The following is an 18347-nucleotide window of genomic DNA, read 5'->3' as shown; positions in this document are numbered from 1 at the left end:
AGGCCAGTAATCTCACTTGTTGCATCCCAACATACAAACCTGTGAAAATCTGGACTCAACTTGTCATTGAAGTTGCAAGAAAATAGTGAAAGAAAAAAACCTCTTGTTCCACAAATGTGCGTGCTTTTAGATGCATGATAAAATGCATCATCTGAAGTCTTTTGAGTGGGAAATTACTTCCTCAAAAACTACGTTTATTCAGAGAGAGCCGTTTCTCACATAGCTATAATCAATCAACAGCTCTCCATTGCTCGTTACCAAGTAAGTTACTTTTTATGCTAACAATTATTTTGAGAGTATAGTGCCTAGTGCCTTTAAAGGCAGTTGGTGTGACACCTAAATGAACTTATTATTCAATGATTACCCAGAACTGCGCAACTGTATTGACGCACCTGGTCCCGCCATGTAAGTGCATTTAATTAGGGCAAATTATAAAGTTTATGCCATCTGTCTAAATACTTTCTTTAAAGGAGAGGTTTACGTTGGTAATCACTCTTAGAAGTATTGCCATTGAAAACCTTTGGTTAAAAGCCTACTGCAGCGTTTAATATATAAACCACTTCAATTTAACGTGGTTAATATGTAAAAAGATAACAGTTTTAAATTTATTTTCATAAAAACCTCAAGCAGTTTCGCTATTGCTATTGTTGGAGAGCGCATCACGTGGGGGTGTTTAAACCTTTTTTAAAACCGGTTGTGAGCGGAGACTCCACGCTAGTCTTGATGCAAGACGTTTCATGTTACGGGCGATCAGGCGCTGTCGATGAGTTGGCCGCGCTGTGTGTGAAAGGAAAACTAGCGAATGTGCACCAAGACTATACGCGCATGCGTGAAATTTGGCCCAGGTCATGTAAAGCTTGTATATATTCGTTAAGATACAGGATCCCTTGGAGCCCGGTCGATTTGGGGGTCAATGCGATCAATTTCTAGGTCAGAATGACACAAAAATGGGTTAAACTGACGCAGAATCCGACTTCAAAAAATACCATTACTAACCACCCTCATCGTCGGCCTGGCCAGAAACGGGTCAGGCCCTTCTTTTATTTCCCGTCCTATCACCCAACCTTTTGACGGCGAAAATAGGGACCTTTTGCACAATAGAGAACGGGACTTGAACCAAGTCTACCTGGGACTTGGAATCCGGGTCGATTCTGACACAGGAGATTTCAGAGTGTCAAGAGTCCGATCAGAATCCTATCCAGGTATAAATCTGACCTGCAAGTGCACCCTAAAGGAAGACGGTATGCAGTCCTCCACAGTCAAACAAATTCAAGACGAAATTCTGACACAACAAAAAGAAGAAGGATATTATAGTAACATAAAATCACCACGTCTGCAATGCTTTGAAATTCCTGTAGTGGTAATTTGCTGATAATCACAGCAATCCCCACCGGCCGTTAAAAAATGGCACGTTCTGCAGTATTTCAATCCAGGCGAGAAGGGGGGGGGGTCCTATTAAAGACACTGGACACTTTTGTTAATTGTCAAAGACCAGCCTTTTCACTTGGTGTATCTCAACATATGCATACAAAAATAAAAAATAAAAAACTGTAAAAATCTGAGCTCAAAATTTGGAGTTTATTCAGTGAGTGTTTATGCATTTTTTCATCGATGTTATGCAACATATGTAATCGGTTTTTCACTATTTTCTCGTGACCCAGATGGCCGACTGATCTCAAACTTCTGTACTATCAATTAATGTGTATGGTTGATTTCAAAAGGTGTTTACACTGCCAGCAACTGTTTTGTTACCACAAAAAAAAAGAAAAAACAGTTCTGTAATGTTCCTTTAACATAAAGTGACAACGATGAGCTTGAATGATAAACGGCCAGCCATGCCCCGATGGGGTTTTTCATACACCAACTCACCCTCCATAATATCATGGCATGCCCGGGTCTATGCAGTCAATTTATACACAGCTCCCTTTCCCCCACAGGCACACCTCTCCATTATTAAATAAGAGGTTAACAATTACGGTATGTCCTAGTTAGTGCTGAACCTTTTCTCACTTTTGTTTCAAGAGGTATACATTTCCCGTATCTCGTTCGAATATCCTCGAAGACGGATGAGAATTCTTTGTTCATCTGATAACGCTGAAATTACATGAATTTTATCAACGGATATGGATTTATGTTTCCGGTACTGATAAGGATTGTTGTTCTCATTTTTTCTTTTGGGAGATTTTCTTTCGAATACAAAAGCTATGGCGATTAAAGAGTTGGCGGTAGCAAGGGTAATAAAGCAAGCAAACAGATCCGTCGCAGGAGTCAATATGTTTTTGATCAAAGTGGACATTAGCATCTACTTGTAACTTTTGTTTACTGCACAGTAAAAAACTGTGGTGTAACATTGACACCATGGTTGTTGTTCTGGCATAATCAGAGAGTGGGTTCAGGTCCTGGTCGTGACACATGTGTCCTCTTGAGCCAGACCATTTAAAGGCTGTGGACACTATTGGTAATTAGTCAAAATAATTATTAGCAAAAAACCTTACTTGGTAACGAGTAATGGGGAGACGTTAAAAGTATAAAACATTGTGAGAAACAGCTCCCTCTGAAGTGACGTAGTTTTCGAGAAAGAAGTAATTTTTCCACGAAATTGATTTCGAGACCTCAATTTGAGAGTTTGAGCTCTCGCAATCAAGCATCTAAAAGCACACAACTTCGTGTGACAAGGGTGTTTTTTCTTCCACTATTATCTCGCAACTTCGACTACCAATGAGCTCAAATTTTCACAGGTTTGTTAATTTGTTGATATGTTGAGATACACCAAGTGAGAAGACTGGTCTTTGAAAATTACCAATAGTGTCCAATGTCTTCAACCATACTTCTTTTGTCTTGGAACGTTTGGTTGTGTATCTGTATACAAGACACTTATTCAAATACAAAGAGAAGGGGTTGCCCAGTGTTTCTGACATCATGGCTGCAGACTGGGCCACTTCACAGTAAAACCTTTAAGGGAAGATACACGTTTGGTAATTACTCAAAACAAATATTATCTAAAAGGCAGTAGACACTATTGGTAATTGTCAAAGACTAGCCTTCACAGTTGGTGTATCTCAACTTATGCATAAAATAACAAACCTGTGAAAATTTGAGCTCAATCGGTCAACGAAGTTGCGAGATAATAATGAAAGAAAAAACACCCTTGTCACACGAAGTTGTGTGCGTTTAGATGGTTGATTTCGAGACCTCAAATTCTAAATCTGAGGTCTCGAAATCAAATTCGTGGAAAATTACTTCTTTCTCGAAAACTATGGCTCTTCAGAGGGAGCCGTTTCTCACCATGTTTTATACTATCAACCTCTCCCCATTACTCGTCACAAAGAGGTTTTATGCTAATATCTATTTTGAGTAATTACCAATAGTGTCCACTGCCTTTAACAACTGACTTGGTAACGAGCACTGGAGAGCTGTTGATAGTATAAAACATTGTCAGAAACGGCTCCCCTGAAGTAGCATAAATTTCCAATGCCTTCTGTAATTTCCCAGACGAGCTGTGGATAGTACAGTTTCCCTTAAATCATCGGCAACAAAATCAAAGTTCAAACCAATAATTAAAGAAAACACCCGATAATATTTCATTTCGTAGATTTGGTGTTTATACAATATCCAGCCATATCAAAATACCAGGCATCAACCAAATGAACTATGATGAAAACATCTTTAATCCAAGACAGAAACAAATTGCCCGCGATATGACATCGTCCCACTTAAAAAATACAAATTTGTCCGACCCCATTTCTCTCTCTCTCTAAAAATACGTCCGTGAACGACCACGGCCACAAGTCTCCATCGAGTGTCTCATGTATTTGATATATTTGCCGTAGTGGACTAAATACTGCCGCCTGACACCAAATCAATTCACGTGCCTGCCACACGCAGGAAGAAAGTATGTGTTAAGAAAACAGACGAATGACAGCACTGACGGATGGCGGCATTTCGTTATGTTTTAAAACTGGTACTGGGTTGTGGGGTAAAAATACCTTACTTCTGTTATAAACTCACAAAAGTAATTGAGCTCGAATAGTTTAATCGCGCTCAACTGTTTACTCATTACAAATACACATGTAGTAGTTAAAGATCTGACTCCTTTTTTTTCTATCATAAAGGAGAATATTGTTTATCAGAGAATAACGAAAGTGTAGGCCTATTTAAATGAGAGATCTTATAACCTCACATTACTATAGGCAGGACAGCAACTTCAAAGTGAGGGGTTGCACTTAATTGATTTTGGGTACTAAATTAAAGAACAGAACAAAAAATAAAAGTTCACATATTTACAAATAACTTACAGGGTTTACAGAAAGTAATGGTAAAATACTTCCCTTGAAATATTAATCCATGAAATACTTTACTTTTTGAGAAAACATTAAAACAATTATCAATTTTCGCTAACGAGAATTACGGATTTATTTTAAACACATGCCATGACACGGTTAGACGTGCGGAAACATAGGTATAGGTTTTCCCGTTATTTTCTCCCGACTACGATGACCGATTGAGCCTAAACTTTCACGGGTTTGTTATTGTATGTGTAAGTTGTGATACACGAAGTGTGGGCCTTGGACAATACTGTTTACCGAAAGTGTCCAATGGCTTTAAGTGCCTTGCCCAAGGAATTCAAACCCACACAAAAGAGCATGGGTCCGGTGAACTAAACCGCTCGGCAATGACACTTTGACCTACGTGTTTATATACTTGTAAATATTTCTTACAAACTATTTAAAGTAGGCCCGTACTATAAAGAGAGACGATGAGGGTTGTTCAACCGGCTTCAATGAATGCAACTGATAAATGATGCAAACGTTTCTGGCATAACTTCTAGTGCCAAATGATTCAGAGAACTTATCATCTGTTTTTATTCTTTTTTTCTGAGAACTATTTGTTTCAATTGCAGTCGGACCATGAAGTATTTCATAGTAAGTATTTCATATACATAAAGCATCTTGATAATTGAGTTGTTTTTGTCAGTTGTTTTTTAAAAGGACCTCCCACTTCGGATTAGAATGTCGGAATTTATCAAATTCCAAGTGTATCAAAATTATGAGTGATGAAGGTACCATTGATTTTTGAGTGAAACCTGTATATGCAATGCCATTATTCAGGCATAACTTCAGGGCAAATGGTTAATATGGTTTGGAATTGTTTTCCGAGAACATGGGTTCTTAAAGCCAGTGGACATTATTGGTAATTGTCAAAGACTAGTCTTCACAGTTGGTGTATCTCCACATATGCATAAAATAACAAACCTGTGAAAATTTGAGCTCAATCGGTCGTCGAAGTTGCGAGATATTAATGAAAGAAAAAAACACCCTTGTCACACGAAGTTGTGTGTTTTCTGATGCTTGATTTCGAGACCTCAAATTCTAAACTTGAGGTCTCGAAATCAAATTCGTGGAAAATTATTTCTTTCTCGAAAACTACGTCACTTCAGAGGGAGCTGTTTCTCACAATGTTTTATACTATTAACCTCTCCCCGTTACTCGTAACCAAGAAAGGTTTTATGCTGATAATTATTTTGAATAATTACCAATAGTGTCCAATGCCTTTAACGAAGTCTATTACGGAAGGAACTCGCAGTATTTCACAAAGAACCTTTGGTAGGTGATTTTTGAATTTCCTTGTCAGTTGAATTTGGAGGTTTGTAAAACCTGGCAAATGAGTACTTGTAGATCGAATTCACTTTTGTGATTCACTAATTTTATATTAGATACATCCATAACAAAAAGTTGAAATGGTGTGAAATCATGTGAAGAAAAAAATCCGGAAAAGAGTTAATTTTTTTTCTAAAGGAACATTTCAAAAAATTGGTTTGTACAATTGTCTTCATTTCTCAACATGTTTTTTTTTTTAGAACTATTAAGACATAGTCAAACTTTTTGTTTTCTTCTTCTGAAGTGATAAATAAACAACTCACCGTCCCCTTAAAATCACCGATTGAAAATGTATTTTTGTAAAAGTGCTTGAACAAAAAAATGTCAACGATTGATACGCCGCACAGAGACATAGGCCTATGAAACATTTACACTTTTCCAAAGCTAGCTATACAGATAAAGTTAATCTAACTCGGATTACATGCCCAATGTACCGGCACAATCCAAGATGATGGATTTCTGTTCAGAGTGTCAAGAAGAAGATTTGACTTCAAGGGACACACATAAGCAACACGACGTGCTATCTAGCTTAAAACACACACAAAGGGCAGCTGCTCCCCAATTGACGAGGCTGCACCTTTAGGCACAACACCTGCCTTGGACATTAAAGAGAATCATCGCTAGCTCTCAATTAAACATGACATAGAATAGAAGGGAAGAGGCAGGGTTGAGGGATAACGCACAACACACAACTATGGATTGGAGAAACAGGGTGATGAGAACTAGACGCAAGATCGACTTAAAGGCAGGGTATATACTTTTGGTAGTTGTCAAAGACCAGGGGTGGGTTTTACAAAGAGTTAACACAAGTGACAAGTCCTATCCCGAGTTAGGACGAGTTACTCGTCCAAGCACTAGCTTTAAAGGCAGTGGACACTATTGGTAATTACTCGAAATAATTATTAGCAGAAAACCTTACTTGGTAACGAGTAATGGGGAGAGGTTGACGGTATAAAACATTGTGAGAAACGGCTCCCTCTGAAGTAGCATAAATTTTTACTTGAGGAAGAGGTCATTTCTCACTATAATAATACAAAACTTCTAGACAGAAGTCTTTTATTCCTAGCTGAAAGCACACAAATTCATCCAGCAAGGGTGTTTTTTCTCTCATCATTTTCTAGCATCTTCGTTGACCAATGTAGCTCAAATTTTCACAGGCTGGATATTTTATGCTTTTGTTGGAATACACCAAGTGAGAAGACTGGTCTTTGACATTTACCAAACGTGTACCTTCCCTTTAAAGGGTGTCGGTTCTAACATGGTATTATTATAGTATCATCAGCTCTCAAGTGCTCTTGACCAGGTTATTTTGTATGGTCATAACAATTTGGAGTACTTACAAAAGGTCTACCCTCCCTTTAAGCTACTACTGATGAGATTTGTTGTATCGCTCGGCCAATCCCCTGATTTATTTTAGAATTTCTTCTTTTATTGAGGAATTCCACCAGTCAGCTGTTCAATTAAGATCCATTTTATGAATTGATCTATGAATAATTTTTCAGGAGGGATCATGTGGCTGCCCCCCGAAGGGAGAGTATAGTTGACTAAGATCTAATTTCAATTTTCCTAAGGTGTCTCACTTTACCAAACGGTATGTGATTAATAAGTATTAGTCGCTTACCCCCCTCCCCCTTCCCTTTTAGAAATTGGAAACAAAAATCAACTGATTGTTTTTTTTACGAGCTTATTTTAAGTATTCATAGATCGAGCATACAAGCATACAGAAGTAGGCCTACTTGTTTTAAGATTGATTAGGTGTTTAAAAAAAAAACACCTTCTGTCTGATGACAATTTAATTTTCATTTGATATTTTGTAAGTTTTTCTTTCTCGTAATTATCGATACAAACCTAGACTTCAACCCCAGGGCTTATTAAAACTAGCTACACCCCTACCGTAGGTGGCGTGGGTCATAATTTTTCAACAATACCTTTCTTACAATGTTTTATACTATCAACAGCTCTCCATTGCTTGTTATTACCAAGTAAGTTTGTGCTAAAAATTATTTTGTCATTACCAATAGTGTCCAGTGCCTTTAATGCATCGGTGACGGATGTCAAATATCAAGAAATTGACATTTAAGTTAAAAAGATCTGAATATCAATTGCAATCATTCTCGCTCTTGAAATAGAGAAATAATGAAATTACTAATGATTTTACAGAATCATCTATATCATTAAAACAATGTCTGGAGCCGATCCCACGAGTGCAAGAAATTCCCTGTGACATCAGTAGACAATGCCTACGCAACTACATTTTTGCAGGTGACTTCACTTGTAAGGGTCCTGCGGGAAACCCCGGTGGGCGTTTTACTTTCTCTTTTCATTCATGAAACAAACAAACAAAGGTCCCTGATGCTAATTCATATCGAGGTTAATGACGCGTTCGTTAAAGGTACTGGACACTATTGGTAATTATTCAAAATAATTGTTAGCATAAAAACTTACTTAGCAACAAGTAATGGAGAGCTGTTGATGAGAAATGGCTCCCTCTGAAGTAACGTAGTTTTTACTTCAGAGGAAGCCATTTCTCACAATGTTTTATACAGCTCTCCGTAATTCCTCATTCAAATTATAAAAGACTTCGGCTGAAGTCTTTTATTATGCATCTGATAACAAACATAGAAATGCAACAAGGGTGTTTTTCGTACATTACTCTCTTGCAAATTCGATGACCAATTGAGTCCAAATTTTCACAGGTTTGTTATTGGATGCTTATGTTGGGATACACCAAGTGAGAATACTGGTCTTATGACAATATTACCAACGTGTCCAGCCGTCGATTTCACCAAACTCTTCCTAACTTAAGACTAATCTTAAGACTTAGGACGAGCCCCAACCCTGCACTGTAGCATGCAGACCTTAAGATTAATCCTTAGTTAGGACGAGTAACTCGTCATAACTCGAGATAGGATCAATCCTAGCGTTTTGTGAAATCGGCTGCAGTGTCTTTAAAGCAATTGCACGTCATTGGTAAACAGTATTGTCCAAAGGTCCACACTTCGTGTATCACAACTTATATATAAAATAACAAACCTGTGAAAATCTAGGCTTAATCGGGCATCGGAGTCGGGAGAAAATAACAGGAAAACCCACCCTTGTATCCGCACGTTTCGCCGTGTCATGACATGTGTTTAAAATAAATCCGTAATTCTCGCTATCGAGAATTGATATTTGTTTTAACGTTTTCTCAAAAAGTAAAGCGTTTCATGGAATAATATTTCTAAGGAAGTCTTTCATCATTACCTTCTGTAAACCCTGTAGGTTATTTGTAAATCTGTGAACTTTTAATGTTTGTTCTGTTCAAAAAGTGTCCAGTGTCTTTGAAGAGACTACGGAATCTGAGAGCAACCACAATATTTGTAATTGAAGTTGATTTGGCGAGACAAACCAGGGTGATCAATGATGACATTTCAGTTCACTGACACTGGGATTTTTCTTGAGTCTTGTATAGAAAGAGGCGAGGGGAGAGGGGGAGTAACAAATTAGTTTAAGATGGTCAACCAAGCTTTAAATACACACCATCCCGAATACCCGTCGCATATATCTTTTATGAATGCCATCAAGTTGACGTATTGGGGGTGGCTGTCTGCCTACACAAACTAACATTTGCGGCGCCGTCATTCACTAGTCAGAGCGAGACCCAGAATGGTGACAGCATTTTGTGTTTCTCCAATTTTCTTCCTCCCCCTCTTTTTGTCCCCACAAAAAAAACATTGATGGAGACTTACCCCGTATGTGTTTCATCATTTCGGCCACGTTCACACACTGCTGCCAGTGGTCATAAGAGAAGTGAGCCACGGAGATGCTAACGTTGATGAGGTCAAGACGCAGTGAAGCGTGGAGGATCAGTCGTTTGTTCTTGTCTTTGGGCGACTGATGAGTGAGGGGCTGGGTGATTGATGTAACGATGGGGTGTCTGCTCAGCAGCCCTAGGCCTATAATGAGAAAAGGATTAGGTAGAAGATAAAACCCTGCCTTATGACACCACTATAACGCAAACCTTACTAATTATTTAATAGCTAATTAGTTTTTGTATCAAATAATTGTTTTGTTATCCCTCATATCCTTGTCTACAAACTGGAAACATTGCGTTGCACTTGTCTCAGACACTGAGACGCTTGGACGAGCCTGTATGCTTCGTTCTATAAGAAAGGGAAAGGGCATCGATGCATATTTCCTCGGTAAAAGGGCACCCTATGACAGTTTCAATGGCACCAAGGCAATGACCAGAGGGCATCGAGGCAATCACCTCTGTTCCCTTCAGGAAGCATCAGAACTGCTCAGTGCTGGGAGTTTGAAGAAACGATGCGCTGGGTAGCCAGCCTTAAGTCTTCCAACAACAAAAATTAATTGTCAGATAAAACCCTGCATTATGAAACCGCTACTACGCAACCTTATTTAACAGCTAATTAATTTTTGTATCAATTTGTATTGAATTATTTTTTAAATATAGTCTTCCCCAATCAATGCATACAAACTGGAAACATTTCAAAGACGCTGGGAATTTGAAGACAGATAGGGTGTTCAGCTCAGAGGCGCTAGCCTTTCAACGAAGACAGATTCATTTTTTTCAGATAAAGGCACTGGACAACTTTGGTAATTGTCAAAAGACCATGTATTCTCACTTGGTGTATCCTAATGTATGCATCAAATAACAAATCTGTGAAAATTTGGACTCAAATGGCCATCGAAATTGCTAGAGAAAAATGAAAAAAATAAAAAAATTCCATTGTTACACACATTTGCGTGCTTTCAGATGCATTAGAAAGGCTTTAGGCCTGAAGTATTTAATTATTTTAGTGAGTACTCCGTCTCAAAAACTATACTGTGCGAAAACTATTTTCGCATGTAAAATGTATTTCGGTTTAAAAGTATTTCGGCATGTTCGGTTTAAAAGTAGTTTGGCTATATAATTTTAATTGGTCTTGATTTTTGCCTTTTTATATTTGTTATTTTTTATTGTTAGGCGCATTGAGGAATCTTTGATTCATAATGTGCCTTATAAATGCTGTTTGTTATTATTATTATTTAATTCCAAAACTGGTAAATACAGTTGACATGCTAAAACTTAGACGAAAATGATTATCGTGGCACTGTTATACTCATTTAAAAAAAAAAAACTGCAGCTCACCACAGCCAGTAGTATTTTAAGGAAACTTCCGACTATCATTATCTTCACACTTAACTGTGTGTGTTTAATGTACATGTATGTGGACATTGCGTGTAACAAAAAGTAGCCAACCCTGTACCCAAACCCTTTAAAGTACCTTCCATCTCCCATCCTGTTGGTGCACCTTTGAATGGAGTAACCCTCTGCGAGGAACGGTACACATACCACTTATACGATGGTAGTAAACTCTTCAACTCGAGAAGTTGAGAATGTTCCTCATCCAGGTCGGCTCGTACTTCTTGAAACGCCACCACATCAAGATCTGCCTCCTGGATCTGTGCAAGAGGAAATAATGAAACACAAGGCTCCTTAAAAACTACCTTTCTCTTAAAATAATGATTGTGGCATGAACAACGACCTTCGGTTTAACATACAGTTTGAGCTAGCTATGTAGGCGGCGTCCATATAATAAGAGAGTTTTCGTTGTCATTGACGAATGAATCTGCGATGTGCTGAAAACGACAACGTTTTGCTGAAAACTACTAACCGTCGCAGAACCATCCGTCGTCGAAAACGAAAACTCTCTATATAAGTTGTTATGGGCTGCCAGTCAGAAGCCACTACAACTGTTAACTGCCGTGTAGCCAGGGATCACACCCGAGTTTACGGTACTACCTGGGAAGTGACAACCTTATATAAGTTGTTATGGGCTGCCAGTCAGAAGCCATTACAACTGTTAACTGCCGTGTAGCCAGGGATCACACCCGAGTTTACGGTACTACCTGGGAAGTGACAACCAGGCAATCACCCTAAGAGGATGCGACTTGTTGTCATTGAATATCAATTAACAAACCGCCGTATAAGGGAAACTGACTGGGGAGTTGTTTTAAAGGGTCGATGTATTTTTTTGTAGGACAAAAAACACAATGTCCACAGATTTACACTAAACTTACACAGTTTGAAGATACTGATGGAGAAAGCTTTCCTGAAAATATTACTTGCCGAGGTGCTGTAGTTTTTGAGATGAGTAAAACAATGTCATGAAAATTTTTTCGTCTGAGTGATCATGAGACGAAAATGATTTTAGCACCTAAAAACGTATTTTTATGACATTGTTTTACTCATTCCTCAAAACTATAGCACCTCAGCAACTACTATTTTATAGTACGCTTTCTGATATCATTAGTCTTCCAACGGTGTAAGTTTGATGCAAATCTGTGGACATTGTGTTTTTTGTTACAAAAAGTACCCAGATCCTTTAACTTATTTGATATTGACCAAAGATAATTTACCCGGTGGGACTTGAACCAATGACTCATGGATCAAAGATTGCTATTCAATAACTTCCCAAACGAAAACCCAGATCGCCAAGTTTATAACAAGATATGTTAATGAATATAATTTTAGTTTCCCACTACATCAAAAGATGTATATCAACATTCAAAATCTGCTATTGTCAACAAGTTGTTAATAATATGCAATCACTTGAAACCTACACCAACATCAAGTTTGATTGACATCAAAGTGTGCTATATTCACACCATCCATGGTAAGCCACAGCTAGCTAAACTAAGTGAAGAAGCTGTACACACATACAGCAGACTACCGCATTCTTACATCATTAGTATACACCATGTAGTTCATGGATAAGCCAATGTTTGCCCCATGGGATGTGTACCACTGAGGGCTTCACATGACCACAGAATCCTCACTATCCCTATAGGGACCACAGCTGCATCGGAAGTTCCCGACCCGGGTGGTTCTTTTAAAGGTAGCCTATATTATACGGGATGCAGGCCTGTATGTTTCGTCTTTGAAAGGGCATTAGGGCACCAAGGCTCTGTCTCCTTGGTAAAGGGCACCCTAGATGAGGAAATTGTAAATTTCTACATTGGATCATTTCAAGGGCACTAAGGCAATAACCAGGGAGCATGGAGACAATCGCCTTCGTTGCCTCCATGAAGTATCACAGATATTGGATAAATGGGAGAAGGAACGTCCCATCATGATAGCACTGGCATGTGAACATTTGGGCTTAAAAATGCCAATTCCGAGATAATTGTTAAGACAAACAAACTGTAAGGCCCTGGCCCTGTTATGTCTCTTCTGTCAAATTGTATCTTTAATTAAATATATAAACCCTTGTCCCTGCATGGTACGTTTGACTAGAACAACACGCCATGTACACACATCAGCAAATTCGTCTCACCACAAATTGACACCCACGTGGCTCAGTTTAGTGAACACCTTAGACAGTCAATATCTTCCAAACATGGCAATAAAATTGTACCTCTGGACATCTGAAATTCCCCCACGGAAATACAAACGAGGACCTGTCACGGGGTCGTATCCAGTTTCTATAGTAACACCGTTTTCTTCTTCAAGATTGAGTGAATGCATTTTTGAAAAGGAGACATTTAAGATGTGCCACAAATGTCATCCGCAGTCTGCATCAATTTCTAATTAACATAATTACATTTGTTTAAACTTTACCAATATTTATCCCGATGTGAGTCAGCACTGTATTCTCAGTACTTCCTCGAGTCCTGTGAAGAAAAAAAAAACAGGCAGGAGACCTAGCCTAAATAGTTAGGTGCTGAGCATACAGTGCTAAGACACATCGGTGTTAGATGGGTAAAGCCACAATTAAAATTCGCTATACCCTACGCAAATTTCCATCTATTCATAATTATATTTTAGAGATTTTTATATGTTTAGTATTTGTATTAGGTTTTGAAGAATTTATAGGCCTACACTGTGTTTGTTCTTTGTAGATAATTATTGCTGGCAGTCCTTGGCAATAAGCCACATCGAATCCCAGTCTGTTCTTCTGTATTCCTTCAGGGGGCACCGGTTTGGTTTTGTATTTATATTTTTCTTTGTGTGCTTTTTCTTTTTCTTTTTACTAAATTTGGATTTGTCAATTTTCATGTAACTTAAGTTTGATATGCTTATTTATTGTTTATATGGGAACTATTTTATCCTGTGAAATGTGTTACCATCCTATAAAAATTAAAAATGATTGAAATGAAATGTATAAACTCCAAACAGAGTGTCATAGTTTGTGTTTAAAGTGCAGGCAACCAATGATTTTCTTTGCATTTAATTTCAGAACTTTAAAGTTTATTAAAACAAAAACCTTGCATTTCCCGTAAATTATATAACAGCCACACCATATTGACACATACTCCCATATTATACGGTTGACATAAATTGACACCAGCAAAAGCTGGTTAGTGAACTCTGCACACATTGTGCGGCCATTTCTTACAAATCATCGCTAGAGTCTGGCTTCAAAAACACTCAGACATCCCAAAGATTTCAGCAATTCAGTGTTTATATTCGCAGTGTTTATACCCCACGATGACAAAATCTTTATAATTTGTCCGGACCCACCTAATTAATCATTCCTTTCCCTGTCAGGTCCTCATCTCTTTTGCATAGCAGTTTAAGACATAAGACAATAAATACGCAGGGAAACAAAATGTCACTGACTTTTAGAGTTTAGTGACAACTATCAACCGTCAAAAGAGTCGAGTTACGGATCAATTAAAGTTAATTTGCAACATGAAGAAAGCTTGAAATGTCACTGAGGAGCATAGTTTCATATACTGATTTTTATTTAAGCTTTGAATTTCTTTTTGCTTCACCTTTTATGGAACCTAGAGTTTAGTGACAACTACATCACAACCGTCAAAAGAGCAGGGTTGCGGAGATATCAAAGTTAATTTGCATTATGAAGAAAGCTTAAAAAACAGAGGAGCATACAGTTCATATTACAGTATAATTTTTATTTTAGATTGAATATTATTGAGTTATGTCACCCTTGTTCGATACGTGTACAATTTCATTGTTATATTTGGTTGTCGCCCTTGTCCTTGTGTTTTTAAAGCCATTGGACACTTTCGGTTCAGAAAAAGAAAAAAAAAGTTCACAGATTTACAAATAACTTACAGGGTTTACAGGCAGCAATGGTGAAAGACTTCTCTTGAAATATTATTCCATGAAATGCTTTACTTTTTGAGAAAACAGCAAAACAATATAAATTCTCGTTAACGAGAATTACGGATTTATTTTAAACACATGTCATTACACGGCGAAACACGTGGAAACAAGGGTGGGTTTTTCCGTTGTTTTCTCCCGACTCCGATGACCGATTGAGACTAAATTTTCACAGGTTTGTTATTTGATATAGAAGTTGTGGTACACAAAGTGTGGGCCTTGGACAATACTGTTAACCGAAAGGGTCCAATGGCTTTAATGTAGATTATTTTGAACACTAATAATATACCAATAATAACAGATTTGTATTACACAATTTCCACAAAAATGGGCAATCGCTGACTTATGTGATGTGCATGTTCAGAATAATCATTCACTGTAGTCCATACGATTTTCACTTCACTTAAAAATCATTATGTATAGTTTGCGCTGGTAAGTATACGGCAGACAAGATTCACAGTCAAGTAGGTCATCTTGTTGGAATCAAACGAAACACCATGCACTATCTAGAGCAGAGATCTGATCTGCAGCTTATACCTAAACTGTGCAATCAATTGTACAGAAAATGATGACAAAATAAGCTCTGCTAAAACCCCATTGAGTAATCAAGCCTTGCATTGTGTTCTTTAAGGTACACAGCAGTTTTCCTCTGAAAAGGAGCACTTCTATGAGGAAAATTTGGATTTGTATTGATGCTTTGCAAAGAGCACCGTCTACGGACACACAGGGCACCAAGGCAAACACACAGGGCACCAAGGCAAAAACACAGGGCACCGCAGCAAAAACACAGGGCACCACGGCAAGAACACAGGGCACCACGGCAAAAACACACGGCACCAAGGCAAAAACACACGGCACCGCGGCAAAAACACAGGGCACCGCAGCAAAAACACAGGGCACCGCAGCAAAAACACACGGCACCGCGGCAAAAACACAGGGCACTGCGGCAACTTGCTTTGGGTTATTTCGAGGGCTGAAAGATTAACAGAATCCCATATTAACATGTATATCTCCTCAAAACAACGTGAACGTAATGACATACGCAGAATTATAATATTTCGAGTCAGTATGCTGCTATCATTTTTCGGCTCATAACTTCACATCAATAAATCAATACCAAACGAAGATGGACCCAATATCTGGATTGATGGATCACTATTGTCCCTTACTCCGAGTTTCCCCATCTCGTTCCAGTCTTCAATTTCCTGCTGCCCCAACTGGCTGAGATCCAGGTCATTGGACTCGGGAGTCAAGTTATAGTGGGCGACGAGCTCGTGTCCTTCCTCCCCTCTCCTCCCCCACGAAATACACAACAATTAATCACATTCCACCATGCTAGAGAATTCTCCCAACAGACTAACAATCAAGATGGAGAGAAGTATAGTGCAGTGCAGTGGGGGTCTTTGAATAATTGAATATTCATTAGTCTTTATGAGTTGGGTATAGGGTGGCTGTTGACCCTGCAACCCATCTCGACCTTCAGTGAAATCGGTTTTTAGGATTAATAAATCCTTCTCAGAAAGCAAATTCTCATTGACGAATCACGAAGGAGGAGTGCGGGGGACCATGGATATATTTATAAGGCTTATGGGTCGGATAATGATGGCTGTTGAACCCTGCAACCGGCAACTCGACCTTCCGTGGAATCGGTTTTAAGATTAATAAGTCGTTCTCAGAAGTGTCTGATTGAAAAAGAAAATTGCTTGTTTGGGAGAGATCCTTATGCCGCTGGGTTTGATCAAGACGAGAAGGTCTAGTTTGCAAGACGTATGGATGGATTATGCACACGCGGGAGACACTTTGAGCAAACATTCTATCAATAAATTATGGAAATTATGAAGGTTTTTAGTCTAAATGTAATGAAAATAAACGGTTGATTATTAACGACGGCCAACCACCTACTGACAAACGACAGTGTGAATAATTTGCTTTTATATTCACTTTGGTTTTACCCGCATACAACGATGCGTGTTAGCACTGTATACTCGATACTACTTTCCTTACGTCTGTGAAAACAATCACATCGACTAACTCGGGTGTGTTTCGAACCCACGGCCTTTGCAATTCCAGAGCAGTGTCTTACCGACTAGACACTGGCTAAAATTGCTTTTAGTCACGCACATAAAGGCAACATAAGAAATGTGAAAAGGGGCCTGTTGGTGTTTAAACAGTTTGTGCGTTTAAATTGTTTTTATCAAAATAAAATTAAACACAAGGGAAGCTGACTTTGTAAAGTAAAAACGAGTTGGGCGTTCAGGGTCGAACCACAACAAATTGACTAGAGCAGGATATGAACAAACGACTTCCGGTTTAACATACCGGCGCTCAAGCCATCTAGCCTTTAATTGTTTTTATTACACTACTATTACATCTATTTTATAAGTAGGATTTGAAACTTTGCATGGTGGAAATAAGATATAGAAGAGTTTGCGGTAACACCATGTAATAACAATCTCTTAAGTCTAAATGAGTTGGGGGGGGGGGGGGTTCTGAAAAGGACCGTTGGATTAACTCGACGTTTCGATCATTATGCTCTGCGATCAGCATACTGATCGAAACGTCGAGTTAATCCAACGGTTCTTTTCAGAACCACCCCAACTCATTTAGAGATTGATTGTTATTACATAAAAAATTAAATGTGAAACTAGATTGTAGGGTGTACGTTCTTTTTTTTTTTTTTTTGCTGGGGTGTTGGTTTGTTTCTTTGTTCTATTTTTTCCATTGATACCTTTGAATGACCGAATGAGTGTTAGGTGTAATATGTGTTGGTCGGAACATGTCTGATCATGATTTATGTGTGAAATCGCCACTGGAAGCAGTTAAACAATACAACAATTTGTACAGGTTGGTTTTTGTTTCCTTCGAACTACTGACAAAATTTGCAAAATGTTTCAATTGTTACAAAGATGATTTACGATATACGGTAATTACACTGTAAACTACAGACTATAAGGCTGAATGCCTCATTAGCGCCGTATACAGAAAACAATACAATTACCATAATGGTAGTTATACATTGCTAATTCATCAAGATCAACACAGAAGTCCTTGGCCGCTCTGTGTCATTAGCGAAAGACAGGACTGGGTCATTACCCGTGCACATCCATCCATAAATAAAGACAGCGCCAGGGTCAGTCCCAAATACAAATGAATTTTAAATTGTATTACTAATTTTATTGTACATGCTATTTTTAAAAGGGATTAACTTGTAGGCATTAGCGAAAATTGGTAATTACTCAAAATACATTTTAGTATAAAAAGTTACTTGGTAACGAGTAATGGAGAGCTGTTGATAGTATAAAACATTGTCAGAAATGGCTCCCTCTGAAGTAACCTCCGCCTTTTGAGAAAGGGTCAATTTCTCACTCAAGTAATAGACTTTCGCGAAGGCTTTTATTATTTCTGTATGAAAGCAAGGGTGTTTTTCCTTCCAAATTATTATTTTCTTGCAACTTCAATGACCGACTGAGCCCAAATTTCCACACAGGTTTGCCTTTTTGTATGCATCTGAAATGATACAAATGTTGGTGTTTTTGGTTTCTTGGTTTTTATCATTCTCTTGCACCTTCGATGACCAT

General features: G+C 38.3%; 1 protein-coding gene across 2 annotated transcripts in view; it reads right to left on the bottom strand.

The window, feature by feature from the left end:
* Window positions 1-18347, bottom strand: part of LOC117307090 — a 49416-nt gene that overhangs the window by 10650 nt on the left and 20419 nt on the right. For both annotated transcript variants that reach the window (XM_033791746.1, XM_033791747.1), the window contains exons 4-5: window positions 10925-11102; window positions 9386-9592 (exon numbers count right to left, since the gene is read on the bottom strand). In XM_033791746.1, coding sequence (XP_033647637.1) covers window positions 9386-9592; window positions 10925-11102 — 385 coding nt within the window. The remainder of the gene's footprint in view (window positions 1-9385; window positions 9593-10924; window positions 11103-18347) is intronic.

The sequence above is a fragment of the Asterias rubens genome, chromosome 2 (genome assembly GCF_902459465.1).
Source record: "Asterias rubens chromosome 2, eAstRub1.3, whole genome shotgun sequence".
Classification (NCBI taxonomy): domain Eukaryota; kingdom Metazoa; phylum Echinodermata; class Asteroidea; order Forcipulatida; family Asteriidae; genus Asterias; species Asterias rubens.
The sequence above is the reverse complement of the archived record's forward strand: the minus strand, read 5'-3'. Positions and strand labels throughout refer to the sequence as shown.